General features: G+C 42.0%; 1 protein-coding gene across 3 annotated transcripts in view; it reads right to left on the reverse strand.

Annotated features, from left to right (window-relative positions):
• The window catches only part of LOC141080434 (uncharacterized), a 75,228-nt gene that overhangs the window by 2,809 nt on the left and 60,106 nt on the right, over positions 1–12,313 (reverse strand). Inside the window, exons 5-9 of one of the 3 annotated variants that reach the window (XR_012228906.1) lie at positions 10,888–10,972; positions 8,527–8,645; positions 3,288–3,445; positions 818–1,176; positions 88–581 (exon numbers count right to left, since the gene is read on the reverse strand). Coding sequence is in view for 2 of the 3 variants with exons in the window: in XM_073565646.1 (XP_073421747.1) it covers positions 1,125–1,176; positions 3,288–3,445; positions 8,527–8,645; positions 10,888–10,972 (414 nt within the window). In the remaining variant the exon portion in view is untranslated. Of the gene's footprint in view, positions 1–87; positions 1,177–3,287; positions 3,446–8,526; positions 8,646–10,887; positions 10,973–12,313 lie in introns of those variants that run through there. The other 2 variants (XM_073565646.1, XM_073565645.1) reach the window with 2 other exon arrangements.

The following is a 12,313-nucleotide window of genomic DNA, read 5'->3' on the forward strand; positions in this document are numbered from 1 at the left end:
GATTACATATTCTGCTTTAAAGCACCACTTAAGAAGTTTTTTTTTTTTTTTTTTTTTTTTCTTTTTCTCTTAAACTCCACTCCCATGGTGCCATCTTGTGAAGTTCTGTAAGAAAGTCTTTGGGAGCCAGAACAAGGCTTTCATAGATTTTATATGGAGTTGTGACCTCTGGCTCGCTCCATGAAATACAGGTGCTTCTCACAAAATTAGAATATCAAAGTTTAGTTTAAGTTCTTCAATACAAAAAGTGAAACTCATATTATATAGTCATTACAAACAGTGATCTTTCAAGTGTTTATTTCTATAACTGCTGATGATTATGGCTTACAGCCAATGAAAACCCAAAAGTGATTATCTCAGAATAATAGGTAATTAAAATACACCTGCAAAGGCATCCTAAGTGTTTTAAAAGGTCCCATAGTCTGGTTCAGTAGGCTCCACAATCATGGGGAAGACTGCTGACTTGACAGATGTCCAGAAGGCAGTCACTGACAGACTCCACAAGGAGGGTAAGCCCCAAAAGGTCATTACTAAAGAAGCTGGCTGTTCAGAGTGCTGTATCCAAGCATGTTAATGGAAAGCTGAGGGGAAGAAAAAAGTGTGGTAGTAAAAGGTGCAAAAGCAACTGGGAAACCGCAGCCTTGAAAGGATTAAGAAAAATCCATTCAAAAATTTGGGGGGAGATTCACAAGGAGTGGACTGCAGCTGGAGTAATTGCTTCAAGAGCCACCACACACACGTATCCAGGACATGGGCTAAAGTGTCACATTCCTTCCAAGCCACTCATGACCAATAGACAACGCCAGAAGCGTCTTACCTGGGCCAAGGAGAAAAAGAACTGGACTGTTGCACAGTGGTCCAAGGTGTCTTCAGATGAAAGTAAATTTTGCATTTTGTTTGGAAATCAAGGTCCCAGAGTCTGGAGGAAGAGTGGAGAGGCCACAATCCAAGCTGCTTGAGGTCTGTTGTGATGTTCCCACCATCAGTGATGGTTTGAGGAGCCATGTCATCTGGTGTAAGTCCACTGTGTTTTATCAAGACCAAAGTCAGCGCAGCATTCTACCAGGAAATTTTAGAGCACTTCATGCTTCCCTCTGCTGACAAGCTTTTTGGAGATGGAAACTTCATTCTCCAGCAGGACTTGGTACTTTTGGCAGTGTAGACAGGTGCCAATACCTGGTTTAAAAACAACAGTATCATTGTGCTTGATTAGCCAGCAAACTCATCTGACCTTAAGGCCCCGTCATGCATAGCGACTCACCAGCGATCCCGACAATGATAGCTTGTCAGGATCGTTGGTGAGTTGCTACATGATCGCTGGTGAGCTGTCAAACAGCTTCACCAGCGACGCCGAGCGCACGGCATCTGTGTACGTTAGTTACCAGCGGTGCTGATGCAGGGAGCTGATAACTAAGGTACACACTGGGTTTCCTAGGGGCGTGCGTCACTTAGAAACCCGATGTGTACCTTGGTTACCAACTCTGCATCAGTGCGCTGGTAACTAAGGTACACATCGGGTTTCTAAGCACCACCCAGTGCTTAGAAACTCTGCATTTACCTTAGTTACCAGCGCGCTGATCACTGGTCTCCTGTCTTTCACACGCAGCGATGCGTGCTGACCAGCGATCAAAAAAATGTCCTGGCCATTCCAGGACGATCAGCGATAACCGGCAGGGGGGCCGGCTGCTGGTCAGTGTCACACACAGCGATCTCGCTGGTGAGATCGCTGTTGCGTCACTAAACTTGTGACTCAGCAGCGACCCCACTAGCGAGATCGCTGCTGTGTGTGAAGGGGGCTTAAATCCTGTAGAGAATCTATGGGGTATTGTCCAAGAGGAAGATGAGACACCAGACCCAACAATGCAGATGAGCTGAAGGCTGCTATCAAAGCAACCTGGGCTTCCATAACTCCTCAGCAGTGCCACAGGCTGATCGCCTCCCTGCCTTGCCGCATTGATGCAAAAGAAACCCAGACCAAATATTCAGTGCATTTACTGAACATACATTTCAGTAGGCCAACATTTCAGATTTTAAAATCACTTTCCAAGCTGGTGTTATAGGGTATGTGCACACGCTGCGGATTTGGCTGCGCGGATTTTGTAAAATCCGCTGGTAAATCTGCAGGTCAAAAGAGCTGCGGTTTTACCTGCAGATTAGCCCTGCAGTTTTTCATCTCCACAATGGAGGAGATGGCAAACCGCGCGGAAAAATCTGCACTGCGGTTTTTAATATCCATAAGATATTATGGTACTGTACACCGCAGTAAAAACTGCTGCGGATCCGCAGCGGCCAAATCCGCTGCAGAACCGTAGTGTGTGCACACACCCATAAAGTATTCTAACTTACTGAGATAACGATTATGGCTTGCAGCCAATGAAAACCCAAAAGTCATCAACATTCACAGAAATAAACACTAGAAATAGATCACTCTGTAATGACTATATAATATTTCACTTTTTGTATTGTATTGCAGAATTCTAATTTTGTGAGAAGCACCTGTATGTTAGAAGGTATGGACAAATGGAAGTTTACTGTCAAAAAGCAAGATGAAGATATAATCAGTGATTAAGTCTGATTTATTGCTGCTCAATGGGATCATTGGTGTTTTACACTACTTTGGACAACATACAGTCCAACTTGGCTGTTTGAACATAGAAAACACGGCCCACCAAGCCAAACAAGCTGTAAATGGAGGGGATTCTCCCTGGCAGGAAGCAAATATATTAATAATCTCAACAATCTGGTATGGAGTAGAATCAAATTGTGATTGTGACCTGCCTAAATGTGACGTCTGGTGCTGTTTATTGAGGCCTAGAAGCTTCATGCAATAAATATCAGTTGTTGGAGAATAAGGGTGTGTGCACACGTTGCAGATTTTTTCTGCCTAAAAATCCACATCACTTGGCAGAAACGGCAGGGTAAAACGCATGCAGTTTTCCTATATTTTTTCCCAGTGGAATTGATGCGGAATCTTGTGCGGATGAGAGAGATTTTGGCCCAAACGTAAACTGCAGCAGCGGATCCGCAAAAAAGTGACATGCTGTGGAAAATAAACTGCAGCAAGTCTGCGTGGAATTTTCTGCAGCATGTGCACAGCGGTTTTGGTTTTCCATAGGTTTACATGGTACTGTACACTGCATGGAAACTGCTGCGTATCCGCAGGACCAAATCCACTGCGGAACCGCAGCAAAAACCGCAATGTGTGCACATACCCTAACTGATCACCCGCCAAACTACAGGATGTGAAAACTGACGGTGTCGTGATTTCATCACTTGGAAGTACTTACACGAGTCTTGAATAAAACATACGTTCCGACAGTGCACACACGGAGAAGAAGATCTTGGGATCAAACGCTTTCCCTTCACTTGTCAAAGCCATGAGCTCTTCCATAAGGCCGGGATCAATTTCATTGAAGTAAACGTCATTCAAAGCTCTTTCCATTTCCTAAACTCATAATAAGATTTATTTTTACATGCACATAATGGGTATAATGCCTAAAATAAATAGAAACTGCCCTAAACATATGAAGCGCTCTCATCACAGACCATTTATGCTTTATTTAAAATGGGGATCAACGGTTCTCACTTATTAAGATATTCGATGAAGATCAGATTTGTTGGGGGCAAAGCTGTACCACGGCTGCGCTTTCCTACACCCCCTTCCTATGAAGCAGCCCCACTTTAAAAAAAAAAAAGTTGACGGGTCTAAGAACGGCAAATCCACCAAAAAAATTTCAAACGTTTTTACACTAGAACTCTGATGATAACTGTTTAATGAGTCGGGGCCAATGTGAGTATGACGAGAGACCTGTCGGGTGGGAAGATGGTGGGGCCAGCCCCCCGTGACTAGTCCGCTCAGGCTCCAGCTTCATGTACAAAGCATGAAACACCGCAGGATTTCACAATAAGAGCTTATTTACGTGTGGTTTTACCACGGAACAGTTTTTTACAGCCCCTGCAAAGGGAATAAGATTTCTATGATCTGAACCAACAAAGTGTTTTTATATATATATATATATATATTTTTTTTTTAATCTGCAGCTCTTTCAGAGGTTTTTGATCATTTTTCACCCGAATGAATGTGAAAAGCACATAGTTTATGCAGTGTTTTTTCTGCCATCGCTCTGGCTGGTTTTTGCTGCAGAAAAATATGCAGCAAATACTTAACATATGCGCACAGTGCATACCATAAAACATGGATATCTGTCATGATGGAGCCGATCTCTTATTCTTATGTCTGACACAGCCATGTGTGCTGGAACCTTGAGGTTCCCTTATTATTTTTTATTCTATATAGGATCTGATGCATGTATGACATTTTCTGTGCCTGATTGCCTATATATGCACAGGCACTCATGACGCCATACAAATGACAAGTGTCTGTACCAGCACCTTGACGTAATATACAGGGTGGTCCAAAAGTAGGTGGACAGAAAATAATATTTATTTTGATTTATATATAAAATTATATTTACTAACACAAGCATAACATTGACAATTACATTTTATTCTGAACAATAATACAAAAGCCCTTACATTTTATCACGCAGGCGCTCAAACTGTTTTCCATCACAATTTGCACAGCTTTGAAGTCTGCCTCTTACGCTTCGACAAACATTTTTGCACAAGTCTCTTTGGGTATTAATTTCTTGAAATGCATCTCTTATGTAATTTTCAAATCACTGACACTTTTTAGTTTTCGACAATAAACTTTGTCCTTGAGTACTCCCCAAAAGAAGAAAACCATTGGGGTCAAGTCTGGTGAACGTGCCGGCCAATCTATTTATTAGGAAATGTTTCATCAAGATACTCGCAGACTACTTTTGAATAATGTGGGGGGGCCCCATTTTGTTGGAAATAAAGGTAATTTGAATTAGGCTGTGGCTGTAACGGGGGAACAACTTGATTCATTAGAATTTCGAGATACTTATCTCCTGTGACTGTTCCATCAAAAGAAATGGTCCAAAAACATCAAAACTTGAAATACCACCCCAAACATTGACACCAGGCTCATTTAGTTGTTGCTCTAATGTTAAATGCATGTTCTCCTAATACCAGTAAATACAATTATGTCTGTTAATATGGCCAGATAATTTGAAAGAAGCTTCATCACTCCACATAATGTTATCTAAAATTACTGGATTTTCTTCAATTTCGTTAAGCATAATCTAAATTGCAGCTGCCTGTCTGGATCATCCTCCAATAAACCAGGAATTAGACGTGGACGATAAGCTTTCCACCCAATAGATTTCAGGATTCGCATGATGGAAGCTCGTGAAATTCCCAATTCTATTTTCTGTACAGGTTTGGGTCAACCAGTTTTTGGAGCATTAAGGATTGAGCCAGTGGCATCGAATTTGTCACGAATGCGGTACATGGTTTGTCTCTTTGGGGCTTGAGTACCAAATGTTTCAACCCAATTTGCTCTGTTTCGGCATTTTGAGATTTCCAATACTCTAAGGCTAGTTTCACACTAGCGCTTTTGAGCGCAGTGACAGCCTGCGCACGGCTGCCACTAAGCGGCGCATGACGCTGCATGCGTCCTGCGTCCCCTATCTTTATCACTGGGGGCACAGGCCGTGCGCAGTATGCATTTGGCAGCGCATGCGTTGTTTTGATGGTGCGCCGACCTGCGCCAAACGCAACCTGCTGCAGTTTGGTTGCGCTCTGCGCACCGTCAAAAAGGTGCATGCGCCGCCAAACGCATATTGCGCACGGCCTGCGCCCCCAGTGATAAAGATAGGGGACGCAGGACGCATGCAACGTCATGCGCCGGTAGGCGGAGCTACCGGCGGAGGCGCGGCAGGGGGCGGGACTTAGCGGCGGCCGTGCGCAGGCCGTCGCTGCGCTCAAAAGCGCTAGTGTGAAACTAGCCTTAGAATCCATTTTCTTTGATCTGTATTTAAATTATTTAGGTTAACTGAAAAAGAAAACAGATTTGGGGGAGATTTATCTGTGAAAACTGGATCTGAGAAACTGACTCAGTTGCCCTTAGCAACCAATGAGATTCCACCTTTCAATTTCCAAAGAGTCTGTGAAGAATGAAAAGTGGAATCTGATTGGTTGCTAAGGGCAACTGAGTCAGTTTCACTTTACACCATGTTTGATAAATCTCCCCCTTCATAACCCTATTACACATACTGTCAACCTACTTTTGGACCACCCTGTACTATTGCTATTTTTGGGGTAACTTGAATCTGACAAAAGTAACAATAAATCAAAAATCTATGAAAATGAAAGTCAGACATTGCGTTTCAACCATGCGTCCACAGAATTAAAAAAAATAATAAAACTCATGAAAGGGGTCTGGAAGTTGGATATGTTGGGTTGTCATTATGATTTAAAAAGACAAAACACCGTAGTTTGACAATAAATGGCTTCACCCAACCACTAACCATGAGAGGAGAAAAAGTTTTGGGGTTAAAAAGGCCAAAAATTCTACCGGGATATGTAATCTTTTAATCACAACTGTATGTGCATATATAGCAGTAAACTCCATGAAAACTAACCCAATCCAATAAAAATAAAACAAAAAAAGCAATGTTTCCACCCACCACTAGAAAAAGTGAATAATTTTTTTCAATTTATTAGATGAACCCCAAGATCATGCCACAAGGCTAACAATGAGAAGGGTCTGGTACCAGCATCGTCTCCCATAAAAACAAAAGGTTCCAGAATTGAAATTCCAACAGCCCGATCCTTCATCATCTGTCAAAGAAGAGACCCCCCCCCCCCCCAATCCGCAGGAGATCGATGACCATTCTCTCCAAAAACGACAGGTCCGGCAGACTTTTATCTAATGTGTATGGGGGCCTGTTTCCTATGGCTGCAGCCAGTGGTCTTACAACTACAGGCAGAAGGGGCTCAGTGCTGTTCCCCTGGGGCACCTAGTGAAGCATATTTTTCCAGTAAAGAAAATCAATCAATTTGCGAAAAATCTTCTTCTCCTTTAACAAAAATAACCCACAAGCATTTCTTGCTGGATTGCCTTTCTGAAATACTTTGGCATGCATCTGTTTGCTGAACGTAGCATAAATAGACATCTATGTTGGAGCAGAATAGTCAAATCTTTGAGACCAGCTTTAAATAAACTTAACTGTATCCTTAAATATCTCAGATTTACTTTTCCTCTCATGGGAAAGTGCCCAGTAGGCCAGAAGTGACGCATTCCAGACCATCTAGTTATTCTGTTTATATCACATTTTATGCTATTTAATTATCGAAAATGTGGGAAATTTACAACCAAAGCCAAACCTGTTCACGGAAAGAACTCGACAGCAAGTAAGGTGAGGCGTATTTGATTTAAATGACAACTACAAGGAATACTCCTTTCCTTTAACTGTGTGTATTTACAGAATTATGGCGCATATATTTTTGCATATAGCTACTATTATTTTACTGTGCTTTAGATATTTGCAAGTATAGTTTATATATTTAGAAAGTAGAAATATCATTGCCAATGGAGCGACAAGCTTACCGACCGTAGTATCCAATATTGGAATAAATTCTACAATTAGAAAATAGAGTCATGGAAAAGTGTTGGCACCCTTGAAACTCAGAAAATTATTGGAATTATACATGTTTTGTTATTATTTAGATCATTTATAAAAATGCTGAACAACACTGGGACAAAGACAGAGCCTTGTGGTACTCCACTTGAAACACTTCTCCAACTGGATGTGCAACCATTTATCACCCCTCTTTCAGTACGATCACTGAGCCCGTTATGAATCCACCTAACCGTAGCCTTGTCATTTTTTTCAATAAGGATACTTTGAGGCGTGGAGCGGGGCCATGTAATCGCTCGGCACAGACAGAGCTGCTGGAAGCTGGAACCACCGAGATTCAGGGCGCGCAGGGAGGGGAGTAGGATGTTTGGGTTTTTTTAATAGGAGCCATGCATACAAGGACTGGAGGGTGGAGCCATGCATACCAGGACAGCGACGGGGAGCCACGCATACCAGGACAGCGACGGGGAGCCACGCATACCATGACAGGGATGAGGGGACAATGCATACCCGGCTTATGCTCGAGTCAATAAGCTTACCCAGTTTTCAGTGGCAAAATTAGGTGCCTCAGCTTATACTCATGTGGCTTATACTCGAGTATATACGGTAGTTTGGCATGACTTGTTTGATACAAACCCATGTTGGCTCTGGTTAATTACTGTATTCTTATCCAAGTACTTGCTGGTTAATAATTTGTTTGAACATTTTACCTGCTATAGAAGTAAGGCTCACTGGTCTGTCATTTCCTGGCTCTGTCTTTTTCCTTTTTTGAAGATAGGGACTACATTTGCCCTTCTCCAATCTTCTGGGACCTCTCCTGTTCTCCAGCATTTTTCAAAGATTCTGGCTAGTGGTTCTGCAATTTGACTTCTTACAGTGGTGTCTGCTGTTTACCAGATGTTAGAGGAAGCAAACCTACATTGATCTCCCATGAGTTGGGACCTTGAGTCTAATTTAAAAAGGAGTGGTCTTTGTGAGACAATTCCTTTACACAGTAATGCAGAACTATTAAACGTACCATAATGGAAAGAAGACCATCTTTATCTTTATCAAATTTATCAAAGAATTTCTTATAGTAAATCTGCCTCCGCTTACAGACCCTGCAGTAGCTTCTCAGATATTCATGGACAGTCATGTCTAATGGTAGGGGGGAAAAAAACATAGCAAATTAAACTAAAAACACTTCACATCACAGAATTAATAGATCATTCACTCATCAGTGATTTTCCTTGCATGCAATAAATGGTCCAAGTTTCATCAGTGTTTTGATCAGAGAGTCATCAGAGTTTGGTCAGTGGTTCTGTTTTTACCATCTGACTTTCATCAAGTTTTCTTGGATAAAAAAAAAAAACTGACGGCGGTATTTGGTCAGTATTTTGCATCAGTACCTGTATGCCAAAACCAGAATTGGAACTAACAAAGAAAAACTATGGCTAAATGAATGACACCTGGTCTGTGTTCTGGAGACGCCCCTGGTTTGGGCATAGAAATACTGATGAAATACTGATGTGTTCATAAATCCTAAAATGGAATTCACCCAGCACACTGAACCATGGCGTTTCATGGATACCCATGTACATCAGTATTAAAAATAGATCCGTGTGTCCAATCTATGAGACTCAGATCATTTCTTGTTGTCTCCTCATCCAATTTGCAGATCAAACTTGGCTCTTAAAGTCCATGGAGATCAGTATAAAACAGATGACACACAGAAAACAGACTGTATGCTGCAGAGTTACATCGGTAACTGATCCATTGCTGACAGTTAATGGATAGGGTGTCATAGCTGACACCCTGCTATAATGGCTGCTAACTGATGCTGGCACTTATCTTTGCTGTTAAACCACTCAGATGCTGCTGTCAGTACTGAACATGGGAGAGTTTGTTATTTTCAGAGATTCCAAACCAGAGACATTTATCCCAGACAATCCCATTATCAGTAGTTCTTTACATCACTGCTCCACTGAGTTTAATAGCAGCTATAATCTGATACTTGAGTCAGTTGGCAGTGGATTTTAGCGGTTTCTTAAAGGGGTTTTCCCACGAACAAAGTTAGTTTTAATCTACATTTTAATGAATAGATCTGGTAACAATAATAAGTGGCACAATTGGATGTGTTAAAAAAAATGTTCCTGTGCAGAGATAATCTTAAAAATGTGCCCCTGCTGTGTACTGTGTAATGGCTGTGTCTGACGTAAAGGAACATGGTCTGATCATACCACAGCTCCTGGGCAGGAGAGGATGAAAAAGAGAGTATACAGACAGGACAGCAAAAGAGAGTATACAGACAGGACAGCAAAAGAGAGTATACAGACAGGACAGCACTGGACTGCAAAGAATTCTTTTTTAGCATAGTGCCTATGGCTTGGACAGCTTGCACATCTTAATAGTGTAGCACTGTCAAAGCTGAGCATTTCATAGAGGTTTAAAAACAACATACACTCCTATCAAGACAATGTCAATTTCAGGGATGGAATTGCATATATCAGCAAGACAATGCTACACCACATACTGCATCCATCACAGCAGCATGGCTTCCCTGAGGAAGCGTTCAGGTGATGATGTGTCCACCTCCAGTCCAGACCCTTCACCAATACAAAACATTTGGTGCATCATGAATTGAAAAATCTGTCAAAGAAGACCCAGGACTGTGAACAGCTAGGGTCCTCCATCAGACAAGAACGGGACAACATTCCTCTCCGAAAACTCTAGCAATTGTATCGCACTTCCCAGGTGTCTACAGAGTGATGTAAACTAAGAGAGGATCTACACAATGGTGGACATGCCCCTGCCCCAATTTTTTGGGGAAATGCCTTGCTGCCATCAGTTTCCAAATGAGTTAATTTTTTTCAAATAAAAAGGGAAAATGTCTAACTTTCAACTTCTGATCTGTCCTCTATGTTCTGTTGTGAACGAACTATGGCGGTATGAGATTTCTAAATCAACGCATTCTTGTTTTATTCTTACATTTCACACAGCATCCCAACCTTTTTGGAATTGGAGTTGTTCATCCAAACAACTCACGTGTAAAGATCAAAATAAAACTTGGACATTCACTGTTTTTTTTTAATGTGTTTTTGCATACCTGTGCCCATATGTAGCTGTAGACCATAGGTGTGTACAACATAATGGGGCCCTAAATACAGTAAACTATGAAGGAACAAGATATATGGACTTTTTTAAGATGACGACATGTAGATTGAATCAAAGCACCCAAGTGGGAATTTCTGTCAAGGAACATTTAAATCTTCCCATAAATGCTTACAGAGAACTAAAATCTGTTGTACCATTCGTTAGGCATACAGATTTGGAACTCTCTCTCTAGCTTTTCCACTTCTTTATCTGTCAGTAAACTTTACGTGATTTCCGCTTCACTCACCCTCGAGCTGTCTGATATCCATTGGTATTTCGAATCGACTAATATGATTGGAAACACCCATCCTGCTTATTCCATAGGTGGTCACCTGTGTGGGAGAGGGGGGTGACATGAGATTTATTACTTAGAATTTATTATATACATTATAATACATACATTCTGATAGGATATTACTGCTAATGTTTCACGTAGTCACTATTTAAAGACAAATCTAATTTAAAATTGATATTTTGGGCCTATTGACTTTAATGTGTTGTATTACAAATCTTTGCAACTCAGAACATGGATGCCTTAAGACTGCCATGACCTTGTTACTTTCAGCATATTGTTATTTTAAACAAAAAGCAACTTTAATAGCAAAAAATACAGGAAAGGGGCAGCCTGCAAGCAAGCCTAACTGTAAGGCCGGGGTCAGACTTGCGAGAAACTTGGACGAGTCTCGCACGTCAATACCCGGGCACTGCCGCCGACACTCGGATCGAGCGTTCAGCTGCATGTATTTCTAGGCAGTGCCGGGTATTGACGTCCGAGACTCGTCCGAGTTTCTCGCAAGTCTGACCCGGCCTTATAGGCACAATCTTTACTCGCTCGGATGCCTGTTACAATTTTGCCTGGTCCTGAGCCAACATCACTGCATTCACTCTATTGTCTAGAAATCTACCCATGGCAAGTTATTTTTCTACAGTCTATTGTGTACAGGAACAATAATAAGCCCCACTGATGTTGGACAACAATGGTGGGCTTGACCATACTTAAAGTGAACCTGTCAGCAAGATTGTGCACAGTAACCTACAGACAGTGTCAGGTTGGCGCCAGTATACTGATGATACCTAATGATACCTTGGTTGATGAAATCTGTCTTGTGGTGGTTGTTTCATCTGGATTTATAGTGTTGAGTTAGGCCGAAGTCACACTACCGTATGAAACGGCTGAGTGCTATGTGATCAAACATCGGATCGCTCGGCCCAGTGTTATACTGTGGGGCAGCTCAGATCTGAAATTATTTTCTCATGCCATTTCGGCATCGGAGAACAATGGCAGCATGCTTCGATTTGCAGCGAGACTCTGCTCACTTGCACCCATACAAGTCTATTCATGCAAGTAAAATATCGCACTGCACTCAGACATCACTTGAGTGCGATGCGATTCTCGACGATGCCGGCAGCAGAGGAGATGGAGAAATTACTTTCTCAGTCTCCTCCACAGCTATGCTCTCATTCTGTCATACGATAGCATTGACACTTCGCTCCTGGTTGCATCAGAGCTGGAGCTGAGGGTCATTAGCATATCGCATCCAATGTTATATGCTGGTGTGACTCTTAATGAGATTCTTGTGCTCCGGGGCAGCCTGTGGGTGGGGCTTTATGTAGTGCTCTGCTTACATATGCATCTGTATGGGCATATGACAGGTCACTGATCCGTCACTGAT

The sequence above is a fragment of the Dendrobates tinctorius genome, unplaced genomic scaffold, assembly GCF_039654945.1.
Source record: "Dendrobates tinctorius isolate UK_male_01 unplaced genomic scaffold, ASM3965494v1 ptg000016l, whole genome shotgun sequence".
NCBI classification, from domain to species: domain Eukaryota; kingdom Metazoa; phylum Chordata; class Amphibia; order Anura; family Dendrobatidae; genus Dendrobates; species Dendrobates tinctorius.